General features: G+C 42.2%; 2 protein-coding genes across 13 annotated transcripts in view; one reads left to right on the top strand and one right to left on the bottom strand.

Moving 5' to 3' along the window:
* AMBRA1 (autophagy and beclin 1 regulator 1) overlaps positions 1 to 27,517 on the bottom strand; it is a 165,735-nt gene that overhangs the window by 24,850 nt on the left and 113,368 nt on the right. For all 12 annotated transcript variants that reach the window (XR_009454462.1, XM_059709499.1, XM_059709500.1 and 9 more), the window contains 3 exons: positions 21,135 to 21,245; positions 8,062 to 8,250; positions 7,073 to 7,227 (listed from right to left, as the gene is read on the bottom strand). Coding sequence is in view for 11 of the 12 variants with exons in the window: in XM_059709499.1 (XP_059565482.1) it covers positions 7,073 to 7,227; positions 8,062 to 8,250; positions 21,135 to 21,245 (455 nt within the window). In the remaining variant the exon portion in view is untranslated. The remainder of the gene's footprint in view (positions 1 to 7,072; positions 7,228 to 8,061; positions 8,251 to 21,134; positions 21,246 to 27,517) is intronic.
* The window catches only part of F2 (coagulation factor II, thrombin), a 236,153-nt gene continuing 211,729 nt past the window's right edge, over positions 3,094 to 27,517 (top strand). Inside the window, exon 1 of the mRNA XM_059709523.1 lies at positions 3,094 to 3,102. The gene's annotated coding sequence lies outside the window, so the exon portion shown is untranslated. The remainder of the gene's footprint in view (positions 3,103 to 27,517) is intronic.

Raw genomic sequence — 27,517 nt, 5'->3', positions numbered from 1 at the left:
TATTTTCATAAGGATTTCTCATCAATACTTTTGTTCAGTCACTGTTTTCTGAGTCACATGCTAGGCACACTGATGGTGGTAGTGAGTAGGGATGTATGCTCATGTATGCGCAAGAAATACATGGCACACAGATTTCAAAGTGACAGGCGTTCCTGGGACAAAGGAGAGTGCCTCCTGTGTTCGGGCACAGTGAAGGCTGGGAACACAGCAGTGAAACCGCTGAGGAAGCCAGCTCCCTAACATGCCCGCGCCTGAGGAGCAGGAGCAGGTCCGTTCTGTTCACTGCACTCCCCGACCTGCCAAAGTACTTGGCACATGGCAGGGTTCACTAAAACTCTGATGAGTGAAAAGAATAAAATGCAGTGTAGACTGAATTCTACTAAGAGACCATGGAGGAAAGACATCGTTGGAGTTGGAGGAATCTGTCATGGAAAAATCTGACTAAGCTAATGACTTTGGTTGCAGCTCTAATATTATTTTAAAATTTTCATCTTGCCCCCTTCCTTCTCTGACAAAATGCATCAGAGACATCCCTGACGTATCCCATACTCCCCCCTTTCCAACAATGTGCTAAAGAAAGGAACTTTTTGAGGATAGATGCTTTGTACCACATCTCAGAAGTCAACTTTAAGATAATTGCAGCGGAAGCAGCTTTTAATAAACTGACAGGCAGCTTTAAGAAAATTAATGAGGACAAAATCTTAGGAAGGAGTAAATCACTTGTAACAACAAAGCTGTCTCTTTTATCCTAATCTCTCCTTGAAGAAATAGTACCCTTCCAGGATATAAAAATAAAATTTATCTTCATTTTGGGTTTTTGCCACTCCAAGGCCAGTCAAGATTATGAGGCTTGGTTCCCTTAGATTTCTTGAGAATACTCTGGATTGAATTAAAGTTCTAGAGATCTTTTAAAAATCAAATATTTACAATCTCGGGAAGTATAGAAAATTGGATTATATCAAGGGCTAAATTTAGGTCAAAGAGGGAACCATATTAAAGAATGGAGCTAGGACAGGCTAAGAGCTGACACATGTTAGTCACATAAATGCTGATCACTGCTGACAGCACTGGACACCCATCCAGACCCAGAATCTAAGCTATAATATACAGTTCTGACTAATCTGAGCATTTTGGATATCAAACCTTTTTTTGTGGTTCATTTTGATGAACATTTAATAATAACAGTCATCACTAGGCTCTGTGAAGATGGCTGAGATATGGTATAAAAGAAAGAAAGCCAACTAATGTTTCTTAGGTAGCAGAGACACAGTCTCAGGTTTACTTCTTGTGGTGACACTACTAGTAAGATGCCCTTTAATAGGTATCATAGTGACATCTACCATCCAAGGATAACAGTGAGTTGAACACTGGAAAAAAGAACTCAAGAAATACTCCTTCAGATGGGGAAGGGCATGGGAGAAAGATAAAGATATTGCTTTTTCTCACTTTTTGGCCAAAGCACCTCTGTATTCTAAAACACACATGCAAACAGGCATGAGCTTGACGAGCCCAAGTAAAGTCAAATGTGGGCAGGTAAGAATTTTAATCAGAATTGGAAAGAGGTCTCACAGCATTAGTCCTTAAAGAACTATCACATTAGGATGCTAGCATGATCCTAAGTGCCTAGAATCCTTATGGCAGGAGGTCCTCATAAATCTCTCAACCTCCTGGAAATATCTGAAAGATCTGGTTAATAGAAGCCATAGAAGTAAACTAGATGAAGTTCCAGAGACAGGGTGAGCACAAAAAGGAAAAGGACAAAGTTAAATCGACAGGCAAGGTCTAACTAGAATACCCATGCAGTTTGTTTTCTGAAGTTATTTGGAGCAATTGGTAAAACAAAGATGGCTAAACTCCACCCCCAGAGCTTCTGATTAAGCAGGTCTCAGGTGGGGCAGAGACTCTGCATTTCTATCAAGCTCCCAGGTGATGCTTTTGTAGTCCCAGAAGAACACACACTGAGGACTACAGCCCAGCTCTACGTGAGTAGGTTGTAGGTGTGTAAAAAATGGTAACAAAGCTGCTTTTTCTCCCTGCTGCCTAGGGCCTGTTGAGGAAGAGAGGGATGCATATCTCTAGAGCTAAAACTGTCCAGAGAGATGGCATATGAAACAGTCCACTACTGCAGAGCAGAACTCTTAGGGTCAAGAAGTAGGGGGAAAGGGAGTGAACAGGAAGAGAGAGAAGAGAAAAAAATAGGGGAGAGCCTGGCTGGTGTTGCTCAGTGGTTGAGTGTCGACTCATGCACCACGAGGTCACTGGTTCCATCCCTGGTCAGGGCACATGCCTAGGTTGCCGGCTCCGTCCCCAAAGGGGGGGGGAAATAGAGAGGAGGAGGATGTGTAGGAGGAAGCCGATCAATGTTTCTGTCTCTCTCCCTCCTTTCCCCTCTTTCTAAAAATCAATAAACACTTTTTTTTTTCCTTAAATAGGGGTAGGGGAAGGAAGAAAGAGTTGATGAAGGAAAGGCCTTCTAACGTCCACTCCAAACTAACGATCTATTTGGTAAGTTGACCAACACTTGAACACAATTTTACCGCATAGCCACAAAGAAAAAGCTTTAAGCCAAATTAACCTCTCAGTGTTTGAGGCTCTGCCTTCAAGAGCACAATGTTGTTTCAAGGAGAAAGTAGAGCTAAGAAAGTAGAGTCCTAGAGCTTCTACTCCCACTCAAGTCAAAGGAAGTGTCCTGTTTATCACTCTGTCAATAAGATGACCAGAGAGAAAAAGCAAATCCGCACCAAGCAACCTAGTGCCTCTTGGATCTACAGGGATTATGTAACCAGGGTGCTTTTCGGTTCTTATTAAACTACTTATATATGCCTACAGCCCCCACCTGTGAGAGGAATACTCTATGCACTTGGGGAAAGAGTACATAACACCTGTTAAAACCTGTGCTGAAAGCACTAATCCTTATTCTTGTGTTTTTTTTGTTTTGTTTTTTAATCCTCACCCAAGAATGTTTTTTTCCATTGATTTTTAGAAAGAGTGGAAGAGAGAGGGAAAGAGAGAGAAATATGGATGTGAGAGAAACACATTGATTGGCTGTCTCCTGCATGCGCCCCATCCAGGGCCCCAGGGCCTGGGCTGAGGAGGAGTCTGTAACCGAGTTACATGCCCTTGATGGGAATCGAATGTGGGACCCTTTGGTCCACAGCCAGATGCTCTATCCACTGAGCCAAACCAGCTAGAACTATTCTTGTTTTCTAGCTCAAAAGGATCCAGCAACTCCCCCACCTCCACGCCTAGGTGCTGACTCTGCCTCCATTCCAGGGTAAAATAGCACTTAATACTGATAGAAATTGGAAGAACAGTTTGGTATATGACTATTTCTGGTTTCGTCACTAATTTTTTTATTATGTTTTCACTAGGTTACAATCAAAGTTATTATAATGTGCAAGTTGCCAGTATTTCAGAAAATTAATTGCAGTTTTCTGTTACTATATTGTGCCTTGTTCCAATTAGAAAACGAAAGCAGAGAGGGAACACAAGCAGTTTATAGTGTTTTGAGAATTTAGCAAAACTTTAGCTCAGCAATTCCTAAATGCCTAACTAAAAAACAAAACAGAAACGAACAAATAGCCCTCCCTGGCTCATCTGTAAGGGAGTCAAACAGAAAGTAAGACCCTGCCTGTCTGGTCTGCAGGAGCTTCGAATGGACGGGGGGGGGGGGGGGGGGGGGGGGAGTATGTGCCTTGTCTTATTCTTCCTGACTTTCCAATCATACTAAAATTGGGAAGCCTGACTTCAGTAAGCAGAGAAGGGAAATAGCAATAGACACGAGAGCCTAGAAACAGGATAAAAATTAAAATGACTCAACAGAGGAAGAAAAGAATCCAGCACAGAGATATTCAAGGCCGAACTCTGGAAAGCAACAACAGCTGAGAAAAGATGGGAGGTGAAGCACGGGCAGCCAAAAGCTATGAGTTTGGTAGGAAATGGGACATAAGTGCCACGGTGCCTGCAACAAAATTAGCCAAAGGTGGTATCAAAGCACCACACACAAAACTGCAAGAAGTAAACCTGAGACTGTGTCTCTGCCTTGAAGAGGCTGAGGGCAGAAACATAAAATGAAGACAGTAGTCATTAAGAACAGCAGTTCTCAAACTCAAGAGCATTATCAGGATCATCTGGAAAGCTTGTTTTACAAATACAAATTCCTGGGTCCCTCCCGCCCCATTCTTACTGATTTTAAGTCTGAAGTGGTGCCTGTGCTTTAACAAGAACTCCACGTATTCTAATGAAGGTGGTCCAAGTAGCACAGTTCACAAAAGCACTGACCCAGGAGTCTGAAGAATTGCTTAGAATAAATGTGCCAAGACTAATAGTGACTAGCAATTCATTTTCAGAAGAGGTTTCACTTGGGATTGTGTAACAGATCATCTCTTGTCGGAGAGATGTCACTTAGTGGGGATTACAATCAGTCAGTGCTCTGGAGGGCCTTCTCTCGGGAATGTCTGTGGCCCAATAAGCTCACCTCTCTGAACATATTACCACAGTGAATTCCAAGAGGCAACACCAAAGAGGAGAATTCTGGGTAGAGAAGCTCTAAGACAAGCCCATTACCCACAAAAGCATTCCTTCAAGGACAGAGCTAGACATTACAGATGGAGACACCCACCTATACTTACCAGTGCAAAGAGGGAGATGCTCTACTGTCCCATTAAACCCTTGCTCCCTGTTCTCAGACAAAACTGCACTTCTTGCCTTAAATGGTGGTACAGCACAGCTACCCCAAAAAGCTGGTGTCTTCCCTTCCACCAGTGAACGAATTCAGGGACATTGCTGAGTGCTTTGGTGCCTTTGGACGTTAAGGGGCAACCAAGACCTGGAAAACCAGAAACCTCTCTGTAGCATGGGGCTTTCAGTCAGACTGGTGGACAGGTAACTAAAACCTTGTTGGGAAGCCTGGATCCTGTCTCTTGAGTGAGAGGAACACATCCCAAATGGGAGCTTTCTAGTTACTTCAGCGCCCTCTCCTAAGCAGCAGATGGTGCCTATTGAGAATCAAGAAAGCCTCGCTGGGAGGCCTGAAAAATAGCTCTTGTCACGAGGCGCGCAGCAGCTGGCTAGTTGCCTTGAGCCCCTTAGCAGGACAGCAGTGAATTACCCATCTCCTCAGCAGACTTCTCCAACTGCACTCCCTGAGCTGCCAGCTCCATATGTGACAACATCTTGGCTCCCACCCTGTAACTGCTTGCCCTTAGCTAGGAGTTGGGCAAGAGCCCTGGCTTCCGGAAGAGACTGGAGCTGTCCATTAGCGTTGACGAAATCAGATCCTGTCTCTTGATGATTATAAACAATTATTCCCTAATTAGGCAGGGTTAGAAGAACAGCTGTTAGGACCAGGATTCGAGGTGGTAAAAAGCAGGCACCAGGTACTTTGACCATCCAAATGTTTAAGATAAGCAAAATAAGAACATTTAAACTAAAATTCAACTCCATCCTCAAATATCTAGATAAGAAAATAAACTTGATGAAGTCCTCTCCTGATCACTCCATGTCAAATATTTCTGTTTATATGGAATCCAAGAATCAGAACTCTCCTGTCATTATGATGCCAAGAGTAGATACTATTCTTGACTCTCTTTCATTCCTTGTTCCTCCTAAACGTCAGGTTCCCTATTAGGTACGCAGACTATGTAAAGATAAAACAGACAAGTTGTCTGTCCTCAAGGAGTACACAGCCCGAGAGCAGAGCAACATGGAAACAAGTAACTGCAATGTGGTGTGATGAGTTACCATGAGCGTGTCTACTAGGTACAGTGGTGGCACAAGGAGTGATCAATTCTGTTTAGGAAGGTTCCACAGAAGGGCAAGAGCTTGTGGGCAGTTGGATTTGAGGGAAAAGAGAGCATTCCAGGTAAAGGCACACTAGCAACAAAGAGCCTTATTAAATTCAGGTGCTTGGAAAGGGGCTCAACAGAAGGTCCCTATAGGACCCAGGAGGGAGAAGAGAGAGGATGGAGACCAGAATGGAGGCCACTGCACCATATAATGGATCTAATCTCTAGTTTTTTCTTTAAAACAAATGCTTCCCATTCCAGGCATTTGTATGCATTGCACTAAATGAGGGGCCCTGGGGGATATGTCCCTATGGAGCTTATACTAAACCTAACTGGGTGGATTAAACAGACACACCACACAAAACAACACATAAACACGTGAATAACAGAGCTTAAATAGCATTTAGTTAGACAACTGTTCAAATGCTTGACTCCCCTTGACAAAACCCTAGTCAAATGAGCCACTATGGGATGTGGAAGCTCAGTCAGAAACTAGTCTAGTTGAGTCCAGAAGGCTTTTATGGTAATAAAAGGGATCCAACTCCGACAAGAAAGGGTCCTAAATAGGACCTTCCTCTGCTACTGAAATGGCAGGGCAGTTAAGAGTATAGCAGCTGCCCAAAGTCCTCATCATGATTACTATCCACAGAAAAGAACATTTCATAGGTGTATTTTTATAGCTTGATTTCTAAAAAAAAGAGTTTTACGTAGGCTAAATCTATCATTGGGATCTTTATGTATCTCCACTAAAGGTCTCACGTGGAGGTAAGGACGTATTCAGTTTGGTCTTTAACCAAAAATGCTTTCCGGCCTCTGGGGAACCCAGCCCATGAGCTAGGCCCGCAGTGATGGTGAACCTTTTGAGTTCAGCGTGTCAGCATTTTGAAAAACCCTAACTTAACTCTGGTGCCGTGTCACATATAGAAATTTTTTGATATTTGCAACCATAGTAAAACAAAGATGTATATTTTTGATATTTTATTTTATATATTTAAATGCCATTTAACAAAGAAAAATCAACCAAAAAAATGAGTTCGCGTGTCACCTCTGATACGCGTGTCATAGGTTCGCCATCACTGAGCTAGGGTGTGAGAAAGCTCCTGCCCTTTAATATTCCACAGCTTCCAAAGGTAAAGCCTGTTGGTCATGCACAGAGTGACTGTAGCCTTTCCTTATGCCTTAGGAGCATATCTGGTCCTGGCTTGGAGATCGCCCCGTTGTCCTTCATTCCCCTGCCAACCCTAGGAGAGTTGCCATACAGCAGAAGCACAAGCGATGACACTCACCCGCATGGAGGTCTCGCCACCATGGGCCTGTTGCAGCCTGAAGACCTGGGCCACCATGTGCTCTGTGGAGGGGTGCAGCAGGATCCTTCGTGAGGCCAAGCCCACCATTACGTACCGGCCCATTGGGGACAGGCTCACCGAAATGGCATTGGGACCTGAGGGCCAAGAGAAGAGAGAACCATTTCCCAGAGTTCTTGCTATTACAAGGAAATAATTTTTTCCTCTTAATCTTTTCTCTTTCTCTCCAGCCTCCATCTTCATTTGGTCATTGTGGGGTTCACACATAGGACTGTAGTGAGTAGTATAATGCAAAGTACCGAGTATAGTGTCTGACATATAGAAAGTACTTAATAGATGTTAACCACTGTATGGAACCCATAACAGATTCACATTTTAAAAAATTGGTAACATACTCTAAATACTATTTTGAAATCTACTTTTTACACTTCACACATTATGAACATCTTCCATAATTAAATATTCTGTAAGAACATTTTAAAGGCCGAATGGTATTCTGTCCTATCAATGCACATCACTTATTTAAGCAACTCTTCCCAATTTCACATTTTTTCTATGATAAATAATAGTACTGTGGATATTGTTGCATGTAAAGCTTTGTACAGTTTTCTTATTATTTCCTTAGCAGTGAAATTACTGGATCAAAGAGAAAATACATTTTGGGGGCTTTTAATACATAATGCCAAATGCCTTACAGTTTATGAGTGTGCCCACTTCCCAAGCCAAAGTCCCTCCCTTACTCCTGGCCATCACAATAGGAACAACATATCACTGATGCTATTGTGGTAGGGAGGCCTCTTATTCTGAGATTCTTTGGCAATGCTTCCAGGCGGGACTCCTGCAAAGCAATCTTCCTCTGGTCTGTGCCCAGTGAAGACCATTACTCCCACCTCAACCATGCCTCCCCTAGGAATGCTCATTTCAAGGTACCAGCATCCCTCTGCCACTAGGTTGGGCTTCCTATCCCTTACCAAATCGCTTGGTGTAGAGCATTTCACCCAAGTTGTGGGGGGCCAGGGAGTACACTGCCAGGATGCCTTCATCGGGAAAGCCCCTTTGGCTGCTAGGGATGAAAGCTGCCAGGAGTTGGCCATCTGCAGAAATGTCACAGCTGGCATCATTGTAGATCTTGCAGTTCTGTACCAGCACATTCACGGAGGCTGCATCAAAGAAAGAAAAGAGGGTAAAAATGTCTGTAGTTGATGGGATGAAAATTCTGGGCCAAGCCCTGCCCGGTGTGGCTCAGTTGGTTGAGGTCGCTGGTCAGGACACATGCCTGGGTTGTGGACTCGATTCCCAGTAGGGGGCTTGCAGGAGGCAGCCCATTTGTGTTTCTTTCTCACACAGATGTTTCTCTCTCCCCCACCCTTATTCTCTAAAATCAATAAAAACATTTTAAAAATATTTCTGGTCCAAGTAATTTGGGGGCCTTTGTAAGGGCCTGAACCCTCTCTATAAATGCTAAAGGCTGCTTAATCAAATTCAAATGTCATTAACAAGTAACACTAGAGACAGGAAAGAGATGTCTCCTCTACGACTTCATTTTATTTATTTTTTCCTCTACCACTGTAATATGAAACTTCAGATAGTTAACACAACCACAATCACCTGCTGAATCTTAGTTCACACTTAGGAAACATCATTTGAGAGATTAGATAAGGAAAAAGTTATTATAAATTGTTCCTGGAGAGCCACTCAGCAGCTGTTATAGTCCAAAAGATCAAAACCAGGATGAATGAAATGCAAACCCACTGACTCCAGGAAAAGGGTGATACAGGTAAACTTCCTTGGGGTGCGACTCCTATTCACACCTGCTTTGTGACCTTGAAGAAGGAAGTCATTTCATAAGTCTGTGTCTCACTTTATCACTTAAGAGAAGTGGAACATTTACAGACACCAATCTTCTGAACAGCCCCTTGCTAATACTAATACCTAATTCCACAGTGAGGATAAAGAGAAACAAAGCCAATATCCATGGGCAGCCCCAGTCTGCACGCTTTAGTGTGAGTTTGAGTGTGTGTGTGTGAAGAGGGTGTGTGTTGGAGGAAATGTCTGCAGGTAGAGAGAATCTGCTCCCCACGAAGCAGACTATGCCTGTAGTTTTGGTTTTCATTTGGATCCTTCTCCAATTCCCCACCAGGAAGAAGTGGCTTACCCTTGAAGTGTGCCTGGAACCAGTGTCCACATCATGGCACAAGCAGAACAACACAACACATTCAAAGGGACCAAGCTGCTTTGGGCTTTGTCTCATTTAGGTCTATTTTATATACACATGCAGAGACACTTTACTCCTCTTATTTGAAGATTACTTGGATGTCTGCTGTCAGAGCATTATGGTTAAAGAGGGGAAAAAAAGAAAAGAAAGCCAAGCTCAGTTGCCCTCACCAGATTCCAGGTGATCTAGTCCAGTAAGCCAAAAGACATGACCTGGGAGGTCAAGGGCAAGTTTCACCACAAAATTACCTCAAGGAAAACAAAACAAATACTTTTCAGGGGCCTTAAAGCTTATGAAATCAGGGACTCAGATAAAGCTAAAACTCTATATTCATTCCCCCTTTCCTGTGTTACTAATGAAGCAAGAGATGACAGAGTAGATCAAAAAAGACATCTGAACACATTGATTAGGCTATTGTGCCAACTCTCTGGGGCTGATACCAACAGCACCATTACGCATAAAACTGAGGAGGGACCACAAGGATGGTTCTGTTTGCTAACTAATAAAATAATGACATCCAAATACTCACTGCCACCATTAGGGCTCTGTACTGTTCATCTTCCAACCCACCATCTGCTCTAGCCTGCATGGCTAGATTTATCTAGTTAGCACTGAGGCGGTCTGCTCCTTAGTCAGGGTCCCAAGCCTGTTGCCAAAAGGATGACAATATCCTCCTCCTTCCCTGGATTGACACAAGATTCCATTTGGGGACGCAGAACCAAAGGAACAGTGGGAAACTTCACAAGTGTATCCGTCTCGGTTTTCTAACCTTGATGTTGGCACAGCTCTTAGAAAGATAAAAAACTGACAATTTACATCATAAGCATAAAAAGCAGGACGAGAAGCAAAGTAAAGAAATCATAAATATTAAGTAGGACATGAAAATAAATAGGGAAAGAGATGGGATGCTGTGGACTTTGAGACAGCTTTGCAGTTACTATTTTATCCACATAAAAATGCATGGTGGGTATTTTATGAAAGTAGGCTTTTCTATTTGTGTGTTAACCGACAATTCAGTCAAACAGAGCCTATGATGACCCTCAAAACGGACTACCAACATAAAAGGAGCATTAAATTGCTTACTCCCATATTAATTAGTACGAGGGGCCAGGAGCGGGGAGGAAAGTATAAGTAAGGTTTTCCTTCTTCTGGAAAGCTTGGCTTTAGGTCCATGAAAAACTGGGCATAGAGACAAAAAGCAGTTTGTGGGCCTCAAATCCAAAGCCACTTTGTTTGTGTTTGTACTATATTATGATGATTCCAAGTCAATGGCCATCTTGCAAATTCTGTCCCCTCCCCGCAACTCCATCCAATTTCACAACTGCTCCCCCTAACAGCAGTGAGCTTACAGACAGATTTGCAAATTAAAAATGAAAAGAGAATGCTGGAAACGAAAACAGAACTTCTCCAACAGCATGCTCTGTTTCAGGAACTGCAGGCCTTCACGTCTACCCTAATGAAGGGACGTGGAAGGCGCACAGCGATTTGGTAGCTTCATTTCAGTGAGCGCTGGGTGGTGTGTTTACAATTTCATTTTTATTTCAAAGCTCCAATTAGCAACTTACATTTTCTGCTTGCTGTCTATTAATCTCCACACGGGAATGGAAATGCTCAGTGACCATGGTGAGTGGTCAATGCTGCAGTTTACTGTGCAGCTTCTCAGGAGGCTGACATTTTGATGAGTTAATTCATATAAGGAGAAATTTCTCCAATGTGTTGCTAGTTTTCTTGGGCCATAGAAAGAAATGCACTAATGACAAGGATAACTCATCCTTTTTGGTCTCAATAATAACATAAGCAAGTAGAGAAAAAGGTGAAGTGAAATGTAGTCCAAGACACTGGCAATCACACACCACTGTAAATTTTTGTTCCACTCGCTGACTTGCCTTACCACAGTGGGTCTCAAGCTCCAGCCTGCCTCAGAATCATCTGGAAGCCTTATTTAAAAAAAATGTCAGGGTAAGGACAGAGAATTTTCAGTTCTAACAATTTTCCAGGTGTCCCTGATGCTGCTGGACTGGGGCCATACTTGAAAATTGCTACCTTACCAACAGTCCTGCTCGCACTTAAGCTAAACACATGTGAGGAACAATGATGGGGCAGTCAGCTGTGAAGCAGAGAATGGAAATAAAGGCTAGGAAGAAAGGCTTTTTCAAATCAAAACGGCTTCAGAGCTTCAGGGGGGCAGCTCCAGGGGGAGAAAAAAAACGATGCAAAAGACAGCAGGAAGTCACCATGTTCCAGACTCTGCAATGTAATCTTCACCTAATTATGATTTCCAAGTGAAAATGCCCTAACAGGGAATGGGAGGGGTTAGAAGTGCTGATGGTGGAGGAGCAGATGGTTCTGCCTTCCTATCAGCTCCATAAATTATAAACAAACACCTTGTACAAAGATCGATTTGTAGCCTGTTGCTGGTTGGCCAAATGAAGCCATGGGAGTGATTAGCAGTTACAGTACTTTTGCAAATGCATTAGACACTATCCAAAGGGGTTTAAACCAGCAGGAAAATTTCCTTTGGGCTATCTCTGAGCCCCTCCTATCTATATATATAAAAGCCTAAGCGACCGGCTGACCGGTAGCTATGATGCACACTGACTACCAGGGGGCAGATGTTCAACACAGGAGCGGAAAGCACAGGCATGGAAACATGGAACAGACTGATGAATCTCAGAGGGAAGAGGGGAGGGAAAGAGCATGAAGAGATTAATCAAAGATCTTATATGCATACTAGAGGCCCGGTGCACGGATTTGTGCACTGGTGGGGTCCCTTGGCTTAGCCTGTGGGGATCAGGCCGAAACTGGCTCTCCTTCATCCCCTGAGGGGTCCTGGATTGCAAGAGGGTGCAGGCCAGGCCGAGGGACCCCCCGGTGCATGAATCCATGCACCGGGCCACTAGTTTCAGAATAAGACCTCCTGCACAGAGAGCGGCAGGTGACACTATAAGCATTCCCCAGTTACTCCATCTCTGTGCTATGATCTGCCCCATACCACTCAGGGTACCCTAATGACAAATGCTATTTACCCAGTAAGAGTTTCTCTTAAAAAGTGTAATTCCCCTGGCCGAGTGGCTCCGTTGTTTGGAGTGTCGAACTGTACAGCAAAAGGCTGTGGGTTGGATTTCCAGTTAGGGCATATACCTAGGTTGTGAGTTTAATGCCCAATTGGGGCACATATAGGAGACAACAGATTTATGTTTCTTTCTTTCCTTTCCCCTCTCTCTAAAAATCAATAAAAACATATCCTTAGGTGAGGATTAAAAGAAAAAACACAAAGTGTAATTCACAGTTAATCTAATGAGCTCCTTTTTCCACCCCCTATGAAAACAGTTTCAAATTTATGCCTTTGAGGTCTTAGTCACAAACTTCTAATCTCTCTACAGTATTCCAACTGAAACAGGTGGCCAGAATCTTCAGCCTAACTTGAGAAATGATCAAAACCGTAACTAGACTTTATTCAGACCAACCAGAAAACACAAGCAGTTAAAAGCAAATGACGGGAACCTCAGGTGAAAGTAACTATCATTCTAGGAGTAATACCATGAAAAGGAACTTGGCTATCATCAGACCCATGTGCCCTAAACTTCTAGAACGCAGGTTTTTCCTTAGGTCAAAACTCTAAGAAAAATAGGGCTCTTATAAAAAGCAGAATTCTAACACCACAATGATTTAAATGAGGGAGAAAGGTGAGCCAAACTAAATGAATCAACCTAGAGCAACACATGATGCTCTCCGATCAGCTCGGGTATTACAAGACCCATAATCACAAGATATAAGAAGGAACACAGAAGGAGAACGCTTGCACAAAAAATGTTAAAAGCATCCAAAAAGGCCTTGTGATATATTAGCATCTCCAATACCTTTGTTCTTCTGAATATTTTGTTTTTCTCTCAAGGAAAATGACCTCCAACTGGGTAGAAACAATATGCTTAAGAAGGATCAGAAGCCCATTACAGATGAGACAACAAGTTAAGGAACATCACTCTTCAGAGATGAAAAGCATGTTCCTCAGATTACAGGTGTGACTTCAGAATTAAGGCCATACTCTCAAAGAATCATGGCGCAATTTCCAAGAAAAAGACATGATAAAAAGAGCTAACATTTACTGACCTCAGAGTGTTTGACAAGTATTAACTAATTTAATTCTCGTAACAATCCTATGAGATTTGTATTATTATTATCCTCATTTTGTAACAAAGAAATCAAGGTGTGGAGAATTTAGGTAACCAAAGTCACACTGCTAGAAGGTGGCTGAGCAGGGATTTGAACCTGGACAGTGTAACTCAAGAGCTCATGTGCTTAACCACCAAAGGACAGTTGACAAGGAAAATTATCAAAGAACTAATTCTCCCTATGCTTATGAAAAACAGAGAAACAAAACAATCATCAGGTTTTTGTCTTAAAAGTATAAGTAATTCCAATAGTATTTAAATGGTTTCAGATGAAGAAAAACCTCCACATTTTAACACAAGCATAACATTGATACCAAAACCCATAGATTTCAGAAACAAGAAAGGACAGTTTTGCTCAGTGGTTGCAGTACTGGCCCGCACACTGAAGGGTCTCCTGTTTGATTTCCAGTCAAGGGCATGTACCTTGGTTGCAGGTACAATCCCTGGCCCTTGGCCAGGGCGAGTGCAGGAGGCAAACAGTCGATGTGTTTCTCTCACACCGATGTTTCTCTCCCTCTCCGCCCCCCCCCCCTTCCTCCCACTCTCTCTCTCTCTAAAAATCAATGAAAGGAATATCCTCAGGGTGAGGATTAAAAAGAAAAAAAGGGGGGAGAGATTCATCTCATAAATTACAATGAAATCCTCCAATTATTAGCAAGCTACATGAAAGAAATTTAACATTAAAGAATATATCCTAGAGACAGAGAAGCATTGATCAGACCATCAAACCTCAGAGGGAAGGTAGGGGAGGGTAGGGGTAAGGGGGAAGAGATCAACCAAAGGACTTGAATGTATGCATATAAGCCTAACCAATGGACACAGCAACAGGGGGGTGAGGGCATGAGTGGGGGGGGGTGTAATGGGGGGATAAGGATACATATGTAATACCTTAATCAATAAAGAAATTTTAAAAAATAAAAGAAATCATCTGGAAAAAAAAAAGAATATATCCGGAATCAGGTGGGGTCTAGTCAAGGAATATAAGGATGGTTTCAATAGTACATAATCTATTAACATAATGATCATATTAGTAAATCAAAGGAGAGAAAAAAATATCCTCTCTATAGATACAAAAAAGGCATAACTAAATTCAGTATCTGTTCTTGATTTAAAAAAAAAAAAGCATAAACCTCTTGGTAAAATAGGAATAGATGACTTCCTTAAAATAATAAACTATTTCTAGTTCAACCCAAAGCCAGCAATATGCTTGCTGAGAAGAAGTTGGACATTTTCCCGTTAAAGTCAGGAACAATGAAGGTGCTGCTATTACTAACATTGTTCTGATGATAGCAGCCAATGCATTTAGACAAGAGAAAAAAAAATCACAGGTGTAAAACTTGGAAGGGAGGAGGCAAATTTTCTATTTATAGATAACACATCTAGAAAACACATGAGATTTAGCTGATAACAACTAGTAAACAAATTCAGTAGGATTGTAGGATTTAAAAAATAAGCTTGTGCCCTAGCTGGTTTGGCTCAGTGGATAGAGCGTCAGCCTGTGGACTGAAGGGTCCCAGGTTCGATTCCAGTCAAGGGCACATGCCTGGGTTTAGGGCTTGATCCCCATTAGGGGACGTGCAGGAGGCAGCCAATCAATGATTCTCTCTCATCATTGATGTTTCTATCTCTCTTTCACTCTCCCTTACTCTCTGAAATCAATAAAGATATATTAAAAAAAAGAGAAGTTATTTTTAAAAAAATAAGCTTGTAACAATACATTAAGGAAATGTATAGAATCAAGTGAAGAAAACTTTTAACATTCCTAAGAATTATGAGAAACTGAAAATTATATTCTTATATTGGAAGATATAAAGATATTGAGGGGAGGGTTGGGGGACAGGAGGTAGGGGGGTAAGAGATCAACTAAAGGACTTATATGCATGCATATAAGCATAACCAATGGACATAAGACACTGGGGGATAGGGGAGGCTAGGGGACTGTCTAGGGCGGGGGGAAAAAAATGGACACATATGTAATACCCTCTGTAATACTTTAAGCAATAAAAAAAAAAAGATATTGAATCTCCTTAAGTTAATTACCAAGTTAATATAATCATAATAATTATACTAACGGGATTTTTTCAGGGGAAAAAAACAAGGTAGTTAAAAGTCCATGCAGAAAAACAAAAATGCTTGAGCAGGCATTAAAATGTGGATTAAAAAAATAGCAAGAGGAGAGAGTCCTACTAAATTCTAAAACATAAATCTTCAAAACTTAAAAAACCCATGCTGCACTCTCACATGGGTAATCAGAAAGATCACTGGGACAAAATAGCCTACAAATACATCTCAATACACCCAGCCCACAGCAAATTATTAATAGGATGGAAGTAACATCCCAAATCAATGGAGGCAAATGGATTAGTCTATAAATTGTCTGGAACAAATGAGGAGCCATGAGAGAAAAGTTGGATCATACCCTGCTTCTTTGGGATTAGGTTAAATTTCCTAGTGAATCAAAGTCTAACAGGTAAAAAACTGAAATATAAAATTACTACTGATCTTCCTAATGATGACACAAAATCTGAGAATCATAAAAGGAAAGTTGGGTAATTTTGACTACATAAAGTAAGTTCTATGAGGAAAAATAACCTTCAGCAAAGTCAAAATACAAATGGCAACTAGTAAATTCCTATTATAAGTTAATTTTCTCATCTATAAAGCATTCCTGTAAACCAATAAATACCAGTAAAACAATAGAAAAACAGGTAAAGAAAGCACGTGGACAGTCAAGAAAAGGCCACCTGCATGGCTCAGTAGATGAAGAAGCCCACCACCTGTTTTGTAACATGAAAAATACAAATTAAAATTATCTACATACTATTTTTTTACCTATCAGATTTTCAGACATCCAAAAATATGCTAACACATTCTACAAGCAAGAGTGCAGGGAAACAGGCACTCTCATAAACTGTAGATGGGAGCATAAACTGGCATTACCTGAGCAGAGGGCGAGTTAGCAATATCTACCAAAAATCACAAATATACCTACTCTTCCTCCCTCCAATTCCATTTCTAGGAATTTATCCTATAGATATACTTGCACACGTGCAAAATGACAAACTGCATCACGATTTGTATAGCAAAAGACTGAAAACAACATAAAAGTCCCTCATCAGAAGAACTGACCTTTGGACAATGGAATACTAGGCAGTTATTCGTGCACTGGGGCGGGAGCAACGGGGGTGTTCCTCAGCCCGGCCTGCACCCTCTCGCAGTCCAGGAGCCCTTGGGGGATGTCTGACTAACGGCTTAGACCTGCTCCCCAGGAGTGGGGGAGGTTGGGGCGGGGCAGCAGGTCTAAGCCAGCAGTCAGACATCCTTAGTGCTGCCCTGGAGGCAGGAGAGGCTCCCGCCACCGCTGCTGCACTCTCCAGCCTTGAGCCTAGCTTTGGGCTGAGCAGCGTTTCCTCTGTGGGAGCGTACTGACCACTAGGGGGCAGCTCCTGTGTTGAGTGACTGCACCCTGGTGGTCAGTGCACATCATAGGACTGGTCGTTTGGTCGATTTACATATTAGCCTTTCGTTATATAGGATATGAAAAGCTCAAGATCTAATGTAAAGTTAAGAAAGCAAAGTGCAGAAAGAAGCATGTATAACATGCTATCCTTCAGGTTAAACAGAAGCTAGAAAAACATACATTTGCATTTGCTTGTATACACATACAATATTCTTGAAAAGACATACAAGAAACTGCAGTTGTCTATGGGGAGGAGTGGTGGGTAGCTGGAAGCAGAGCTGGGAAACTTTTCACTGTATGTCCTTTTCTATTTTTAAAAATTTTGAATGATGAATATATTTCAAATTGTAAGATTTCAGATTACCATAGAAGAAACAAAGTAAACAAAATAAAGCAAGAAAATAACTGTACATAAATTATGGCAACAAGATCTGGGCCAGAGATAAACAGGCAAACTCGGTAGTTAAGAAGAGAAAGAGGTGGATTGCAGTCAATTCCCAGCAGAACGAAAGAACAAATTACTGAACATGCAGCTTATAAGTACTTAGAAAGAAAGAAATGATTGCTACTGAGGTTTCACTAAGAACAGGACATGAAAAATTAATCTTAATTTTCACTGTCTGATAAGGATACCAAGAGTGGCAAATTGGGACATGCCACAGACATGAGAATATCTTGATTATCTTAAGGCATCTGACAAAGTCTTACAATATCTTGTAAATGAGACAGAAAAATGTGGACTTCAGATATGAACACCCAGCCCACACTACTACATAAACCAAAATCGACACAGAAGTCCACAGTAACCTACCACAAGGCTTGATACAATGTCCTGATTCACCATTTTGTAGTGATGCAGAGGAAGAGAGAAAGCATGTTCATCAAGTTATTCAACAACATAAGATTGAGAAAGAAAAACTGACTAAAAGTTCAAACAGATGTTGAGAGGCAAGAACTAGGTACTATACACTATTAAGAGAAAATTTAATAGAAACAAATACAAACCTGCTTTCGTTTTCAAAAGATTCAAATTGCACAAGTAATTACAGGATGGCAGAGTCCTGATTTATTAACAATTTCCAAAGAATTTTAAGTTACTACAAATTCAGTAGTGGTTTCTGAAAAAGCTGCTGAAATCTTAGGCTAAACCAACACTGTCTAAAGCACCACTGTACTATGCACTGGACAGTTCTCACTTGTAGTTTTTCACTCTATTCTGGCCCCCGCAAAACAAAAAGGGAGGATGAGCAGAAATGACAAGAATTTGGAAACCATACCAGTAAAAGGAAAAGTCAGGCCTAAAGAGAAAGATTTAAAGGGAAATGGCAGTTTATCTTCAAATAGCTGGAGAACTGTCACTTAGAAGAGGCACTGTTAGACTTATTGTATGGCGATTCAGAGGTAGAACTAGGACCAATAGGAGGAAGTGACAACTTGGTACAAGAGAGAAGATTTTAACAAGAATTTAGCAGTGATGGATTAGGCCATTTAATCACAGAGTGACCTATCATAAGAAGTATTTGAGTAAATGAATGGGATAAGATACTTGCCAGTGATGCATCCAATAAGGGGTTAATGATCAACATTTATAAAGAACTCATATAACTCAACACCCAAAATAACCAACAATCCAATTAAAAAATGGGCAGAGGACCTGAATCAACAATTCTCTAAAGAGGACATACAGGTGACATATGAAAAGATATTCAATGTCACTAATCATCAGAAAAATGCAAATTGAAACCATAATAAGATATCACCTCACACCTGTTATAACAGCGATCATCAATAAATCAACAAATAACAACTGTTGGCCAGGATGTGGAGAAAAGGAAACCCTTGTGCACTGTCGGTACAAATGCAGATTGGTACAGCCACTATGGAAAACAGTATGGCGGTTCCTCAAAAAATTAAAAATGAACCTGCCTTATGACCCAATGATTCCACTTCTGGGTATATATCCTAAGAATGAATCCCCAAATACCAACCAGAAAAAATATATATGCACCCCCTATATTCAGAGCTAAGATCTGGAAGCAACCCAAGTGTCCATCAATAGATGAGTGGATAAAGCAGCTGTGTGTGTGTGCATGTATGTGTGTGTGTGTATATATATTACACACACACACACATACATACACACAAAGAATACATACACACATGTATGTATGGCCTCGCTCAAGGCAACAAAGTTTCAATTATAGAAGATAAATAAATCCCAGATACCTGCTTCCAGCCAGTCTCCACTGGGAGCTTGGGTGGCTGGGGGCTGTGGCCAGCCTGCAAAAAGCCATCAGCCCCTCACCCAGGCTGGCCAGGTACCCCAGCGGGGACCCCCACCCTGAAGGGGCTGTGGCCAACTTGCAAACAGCCCTCAGCCCCTCACCCAGGCTGGCCAGGCACCCCAGCGGGACCCCTACCCTGATCTGGGACACCCTTCAGGGCAAACCAGCCAGCCCCCACCCATGCACCAGGCCTATATTCTATATAATAAAAAGGCAATATGCAAATTGACCTTAACAGCAGAACGACTGGGAATGACTGGTCACTATGACACACACTGACCACCAGGGGGCAGACACTCAATGCAAGAGCTGCCCCCTGGTTGTCAGTGCACTCCCACAGGGGGAGCTCTGCTCAGCCACAAGCCAGGCTGATAGCTGCCAATACAGCGGTGGTGGTGGGAGCCTCTCCTGCCTCCTCAGCAGCGCTAAGGATGTCCGACTACAGCTTAGGCCTGCTCCCCGCTGGCAAGTGGACATCCCCCGAGGGCTCCCGGGCTGCCAGAGGGATGTCTGACTGCCAGCTTAGGCCCAGTCCACCCCGGGGAGCGGGTCTAAGCCAACAGGTGGACATCCCCCGAGGGGTCCAAGACTGCAAGAGGGCACAGGCCAGCCTGAGGGACTTCCCCCCGGCCAGTGCACAAATTTTTGTGCACCGGGCCTCTATTCCTATATAATAAAGAGGTGATATGCAAATTGACCATCACTCCAACATACAAGGCCACCCCCATGTGGTCAAAGATGGCCACCCTCATGTGGACATAAGATGGCCGGCAGGGGAAGGCAGTTGGGGGCGACCAGGCCAGCAGGGGAGAGCAGTTAGGGGGGACCAGGCCTGCAGGGGAGGGCAGTTGGGGGCAACCAGGCCTGCAGGGGAGGGCAGTTGGGGGGGACCAGGCCAGGAGGGGAGTGCATTTAGGGGTGACCAGGCCTGCAGGGGAGGGCAGTTAGGGGCGACCAGGCTGGCAGGGGAGGGAAGTTAGGGGCAATCAGGCCAGCAGGGGAGCAGTTAGGCATTGATCAGACTGGCAGGGGAGTGGTTAGGAGGTGATCAGGCTGGCAGGCAGAAGTGGTTAGGGGCAATCAGACAAGGCAGGCAGGCAGGCAAGTGGTTGGGAGCCAGCAGTCCTAGATTGTGAGAGGGATGTCCCAGTTTGGAGAGGGTGCAGACTGGACTGAGGGATACGGGGACACACACACACACACACACACACACACACACACACACACACACACACCCGTGCACAAATTTCGTGCTCCGGGCCTCTAGTACAAAATAATACTGAATGTGTAAAAAAAATTAGAAGTATTCAAGTAGAGGCTGAACTGCCACTTCTCAGGAATGTGTCAGAGAGAATCCTTCCTTACACAGCAAATGAAATGTGATGTCTGAAATATCATAGTTCCCTCCATACAACAGGGACATGGGATTGCAGACTTCCATAGAGACTACGAAACTGGATTGTCAGACAGACATATTTGCAAACATATAAACATATCAATTATGACACTCCATTCCATTAAGATCTGGATTAATAAATGAGTTTAATATCACTACATCTTTCCTCAAAGGTCACAAGATCAGCTCTCAGTTCCTACACTTTCTTCTCTTTCTCTCAGTCCCACCTAAACTTCTAGGCTTAGAACAATGAACTACTTGTAAGTAAGCTTCTCAGGGCACAGACATCTTCATTTCTGTATCCACTTTAGCATTGTTCCTCATACTGTACTTAGCATTGTTCACTGTTCTATATATGTTTGCTGAACTGCTTAACTGAGAGTTGCAGAAATGGCATATGACAATCTGCTTCTCAATGAGATGATGGAAAGTCCAGTGCTATGTGAGTTTCTGAGTTATGGCTCACCAGTAAGATACCCCATCCATATCAGTATCCCAAGTTCCACCTTGGCTTACCATTACTGATTTCTGGGAGGTCAAATTTAGTGAAGTCCCACCACTGGAGCCGGTAGGTGGTATTGGCAATATTACTGGCCACAGCAGACTGTCCATCACCAATCACTGCCCCTGGTGAGAGAGAAGACAAGAGGAGAGTCCATTATAGTGTTTATCTACATGTTTCCACTGAGATCATAAGTAAATCAATACTGGGATTAGTATGAGAGAGGGAAGAGGAAGAACCATACTAGGGCTAAGAAGGCTGGCAAGTCCCATCTGTCAAGCCCCTGATTCAAGGAGAAACCAGACATCTTTCTCAAGAACAATTCTACGTGGAAATATAATTCCATTCATCAGCCCTCTCCAATTATTTAATATGGTTTTTTAAGTTGATTTTTTATTATTTTTTATTTTTTTAAATATATTTTTATTGATTTTTTACAGAAGGAAGGGAGAGAGATAGAGAGTTAGAAACATCGATGAGAGAGAAACACCGATCAGCCGCCTCCTGCACACCCCCCACTGGGGATGTGCCTGCAACCCAGGTACATGCCCCCGACCGGAATCGAACCCGGGACCCCCCAGTCCGCAGGCTGACGCTCTATCCACTGAGCCAAACCGGTTTCGGCAAGTTGATTTTTTAGATAGAGAGGAAAGGGGAGAGGGAGGGGAAAGAGAAAGAGAGAGAGAGAGAGAGAGAGAGAGAGAGAGAGAGAGAGAGAGAGGTGAAAGTGAACATCAATCGGTTGCCTCCCACAACCACCCAATTGGGGATCAAACCCGCAACCTAGGCATGTACCCTGACCAGGAATTGAACTGGCAACCTTTTGGTACAAAGGAGGACACTCAACCAATTGAGCCATCCATACCAGCCAGGGTAGCTCCCTCCCATTATTAATTAACATTTACTTAGTGCCAACAATGTTCAGATACTGTATATATCCTGTTTGGTAAGCTCACAATCTAAAGAGACATGAATTTTCATAAAAATGTGAAACAAGCCCTAGCTGGTTTGGCTCAGTGGATAGAGTTTCCGCCTGTGGACTGAAGGGTCCCAGGTTCGATTCTGGTCAAGGGCACATACTTTGATTGTAGGCTCCTCCCTGGCTGGGGCTGTGGTTGGGCGTGTGTAGGAGGCAACCAATCGATGTATTTCTCTCACATCAATATTTTTCTCTCTTTCCCTCTCTCTCTCTAAAAATCAATGGAAAAATATCCTCGGGTACGGATTTAAAAAAAAAATAATAAAGTGAAACAAAAAGTGAAAGCATGAGAGGACACCATTAACAGAGAAAAGCATTTTGGTCCCTGGATGTCTTTGTAATAAGCAGCGCTCTTTAGGAGAAAGCTTCTCCTTAGTATACGACCTTCTTCCTAATAAAACATCTTAAAAGAAGGCTTCCTCCAGGGAACAGGCAGCCACTATACAGCTGACTGGATCTAGACTATAAAAAACAAACGAGGTAATATTTGTTAATTTCTTCTGGCCCCTTGGCATGTAACACAGCAGAAATTTATAAGCCTAGTTTTTTCAGCATCAAAATATTTTTATTGAGACAACATTTTATAACCCACACTTCCACCCAACTCATAAGAACTTCTCTGAATCCAGATTCACTTGTAAAATCTCACAGTTTAATTTTCCCTGAGATATACGCTTCTGTGTGACATTTTTTCCTTGTAGCCAATTAAATAAAAAATGGATTTTTAACAGGGTGACACTTTAATTTGCAGTTGTATTTCATTTACATGAACATGTCATTTCCTCCTCCTCCTTCCAAGGTGCATTTCGTACACAACCACCCTTCCGATCAGACAGAGCCAAACCCTCCTGGGGGAACATTCTTGCATGCTAGACAACCTAAACGGTATTCTCCTGCAAATCAACTCTTGCTTTGAGAAACTGAGCTTGTTAGAACTTACTAGTCTCCAGATAGTGAACAATTTTATACCTATTTCTGCATATCACTACAAAGGGTTTTTCATCTTTTTATCTTTTATTTTTTAACTTTTAGAGAACTGCCTTCATTGCTCTGCTACTCCTGGTGTATTCCAATTGTTTACTCAAGTGGTCAAAAGATTACTCAGAGAGAAAACAAGCCCTAAAATATGAGGAAAAGTACTCTTCCTACTCTTCTCTAGTTGCTGCAGGCCACTGCCTGAGAAGACTTTTCAATGTTAGTTTACTGATAGTGCCTCTGTCCCAGTTTCAACTGCAGAGAAAGTACACATACTGTAACAGCTCATTTTCAAGATGATGATATGTCTAGATTATGTATTCTCAACATGGGCAATACTACCCTCATGGGGGTGAAAACTAGCTCATAGAGGTGGGCGGGGGGGAATCTTAGTACAATAGCTGGTTCCCCTCCTATGTACTGCAGTACATAAACAGGTACACAGCACATCCGTGATATTAAAATTTCATGACAGTAGAGATGATTAGGGGGGAAAAATGTCTAAAAGGGCTCCTCAGAAGGGTAATAATGAAATAGAGGTTGACAAATACCGTTTTAGAGAAAACAATACCCCCCAAACAACATATTCTTTAAAATCTTACAGATTGAAAGACAGAGACCCAAATGGTCATGATCTCCCCAAGGTCCGAGGAAGACAGCATTTGGGGGATGCTGCCAATGAGTCCACTGACCTGGTACCCCTATTGAAGGTCCTGTGGCACCACTCAAATTAGTAAATATATATATACCCTTCCCTTTAGTTTATATTTTTAATTTGAGAGAGAGAGGGAGGGGGAAGGGAAAGAGATAGAGAAACAATGATTTGTTGTTCCACTTATTTATACATTCACCGGTTGTTTCTTGTATGTGCCCTGACCAGGGACTGAACCCGCAACCTGGGCATATTGAGACAATGCTCTAACTAACTTAGCTACCCAGCTAGGACTATGCCCTTCCTTTTAAACTTTACAGAAAATTCTATATAATCACATATAATCAGAAACTTTTGCTAAACTTCTGGGTCACGAGAAGGTTAAGATTCCAAGGGACTGCCTTAATAGGAACTTTCTTATTTTTATGGACCTCCTTGATAATGAAAACCATTTTTTAAATCCTAAGATCAACCTCTTTCCAGGACAGAATTATTCAATTGCACTCTAACCCAGGCTCCATTCCACTGAAGCTTCTGAATTGTTCCCCTGGCTTCTTATCTAGATGGCTGACATCTTCCTTTGACCACTAGCCTCTCTCAAATTACTTTAGTTCCTTATCATTTCCTCCAACTCCTCATAGAAAATCATATAACCCTAAATGGAAGAAGATAAATTGATTTTCTCAGTATATGATGAACAAAATGCTAGTTGCTAAAAGAAGGTAGAAAATAAGTGGAAGAAACAAACCCCATATTCTAGGGGTTTAAAATATGAGGGAGAAGATGAGAACTACAAACAGGAAAACAGTTATGGAAAATACCAGATGCTTTACGAGTGCCGTGGATCTGCAACTGGGAACACGAATGACTAAGGCTCCAATCCACTGCTCTAGAAGCACCCTGTGCATGCCTCAAGAAACATCTTCTGGAGAACAGCTGTGCAATAAAATAAACATGTGTGAAGAGACTGGGGAAGTGTCCCTGCCAACAGTGCCCGAGTGCTGAGAAGAAAAGAAGCCTGGCACCAGGAAGAGTCAGTGTTTGGTGCCATGTAAACATAGATGAGGGAGCTAAAGATGCCAGCAACAGATTGTCACCGGGTTCTCTTCTGCAAGAACTGCTGGCCAACCACGCCTCTCTCTCTCGGAAATATCAGGAAGAAAAAGTACCACCCTACTAAAAAAACCCAACCATTTAGTATAAGGTGAAGGTATAGGACGTGCCAGAATGAGTCAATGGGCTGAGCTACAAAGTATTAGCCTCAGAAACCAAATCCCGAGAAACTGCTGAGGGATTTCTGAGGCCACAATGTTTTCTCAGTAACAACAGAATGAAACAATCTAGACTCAAGGTTTCTCAACCTTCACTGTTGATACTGTGGACCAATAATTGTTTACAGGGTGGGGTGGGTCTTGTGCATTGTAGGATGTTTAAGCAACATCCCTGGCCTCTCCTTACAGATAAAGAAACCAGGTAAGTTTCCTTATCTATATAAAAAAAAAAGTATAATAAGAATACCTACAACTTATAGGGTTGTTGGGAGAACTTACTGAAACAATAAATGTAATGTGATGGCAAATAAATAATAAATGTCTAACAAATGACCGTCATTAAAATTACCTTGGCCCTAACTGGTTTGGCTCAGTGGATAGAGTGTCGGCCTGCAGACTGAAGGGTCCTAAGTTCGATTCCAGTCAAGGGCACATGCCCAGGTTGCAGGCTTGATCCCCAGTATGGGGCATGCAGGAGGCAGCCGATCAATGATTCTCTCTTATCATTGATGTTTCTATCGCTCTCTCTCCTCTCCCTTCCTCTCTGAAATCAATAAAACAATATTTTAAAAAATTTACTTTGACAATTTACTCAAATCTCTGTATGCTTTCCTCAATGGGTATAGCTCTGTAATCAACAGCTCATAGAAGTCCTTTTGTAAGAGACTGGCCCAAATAATGTGCCAGTGCCAAGAGAAAGAAGTATTTATTTATTTATTTATTTATTTATTTATTTATTTATTTATTTATTTATTTATTTATTTATTTTTGAATCCTCACCCTAGGACAGTGATGGCGAACCTTTTGAGCTTGCGTGTCAGCATTTTGAAAAACCCAACGTAACTCTGGTGCTGTGTCACATATAGAAATTTTTTGATATTTGCAGCCACAGTAAAACAAAGACTTATATTTTTGATATTTATTTTATATATTTAAATGCCATTTAACAAAGAAAAATCAACCAAAAAAATGAGTTCACATGTCACCTCTGACACACGTGTCATAGGTTCGCCATCACTGCCCTAGGACTTAGTGAAAGGAAAAGAGATAGATCGATGTGAAAAACATCACATCAATTGGTTGGTTGCCTTCTATACATGCCATGACAAAGGATCGAACATGCAACCTTTTAGTACACAGGATGACACTCAACCAACTGAGCCACTCTGGCTGGACAAAAAGTACTTAATTTTAGAATTAAGGCCAAATGTCTAGTAGCAGCGGCCCAACCAGGAACTGCAGCAGGAGAAGGCACTGCTGCAGGAGATATGGAGGCCTCCATCCAGGTGGGGACCAGCTGGGCTGGCGCCTCCCCCCATCCCTCACCCCAGGCCGCTGCCCTGCTGCCCTGCTGCCCTGCTGCCCTGTGTCTTGCGCCATTCGCAGGAGGGTAAGTGGACAAGAGTAACCTAGGCCCTACGCTCTTTACAAAGGATGCTGTCAGATCACAAGGGAAGTAAAATAGAAATTAGTAACAAAAAGATAACTGGAAAATCCTAAAAGACTTAAAAATTTAGCAACACACTTTAAATAACACATGGCTCAAAGAAGACAACTCAAGAAAAATTTTAAAATATTTTGAACTAAATGAAAATGAAGCCCTAACCGGTTTGGCTCAATGGATAGAGCGTCGGCCTGCGGACTCAAGGGTCCCAGGTTCGATTTCGGTTAAGGGCATGTACCTTGGTTGCAGGCACATACCCAGTAAGGAGTGTGCAGGAGGCAGCTGATCGATGTTTCTCTCTCATTGATGTTTCTAACTCTCTATCCCTCTCCCTTCCTCTCTGTAAGAAATCAATAAAACATATTTTTAAAAAAAAGAAAATGAAAATATAACTTATTAAAATTTGTGGGTTACAGCAAAAGCAGGGCTAAGAAGGAAATTTACCACAATAATTTAAGCTTCTACCTTAGGAAATAAAAAGAGGAGCAAATTAAATCAAAAGTAAACAGAAGAAAAGAAATAAATAAAAATTAGAGCAGAAATCAATGAAATGAAAAACAAGCAATCAATAGAGAAAAACCAAATCAATAAAACCCAAAGCTGGTTGTTTAAAAAGATCAATAAACCTCTAGACAGGATAACTAAGAAAAGAAAAACAGAGAAGCCCTGGCTCGACTCTTCTTCACGTTTCCCAAGGGCTCTGCCTGGGCGCACTCCTGGGCTGTGATCTTACCTCTTCTATCTCAGACCTTCCTTGTTTCACTGCCCCCAGCTTTAATAAACATACTCTCGAAATCACTCGACTCCTGTTGGGAAATCTTTTCCTGCATGAAATCAAGAGTCCACACATTCTGGACTGTACTGGGGCAGATCTGCCTCTGTCCCAGTCCCTTTCCAGTGACAAAGGGACATGCAGAAAATTTAATATTTTTATTTAAAAGTTTATTTTGATTGATTTTAGAGAGAAAAAAGAAGAGGGAGAGAGAGAGGGAGAGATCTATTATTGTTCCATTTATTTATATGCATTCATTGGTTGCTTTTTGTATGTGCCTTGACTGGACATGCAGAAATTTAAA

This window comes from Myotis daubentonii, chromosome 9 (genome assembly GCF_963259705.1).
Source record: "Myotis daubentonii chromosome 9, mMyoDau2.1, whole genome shotgun sequence".
Lineage (NCBI taxonomy): Eukaryota > Metazoa > Chordata > Mammalia > Chiroptera > Vespertilionidae > Myotis > Myotis daubentonii.
The sequence above is the reverse complement of the archived record's forward strand: the minus strand, read 5'-3'. Positions and strand labels throughout refer to the sequence as shown.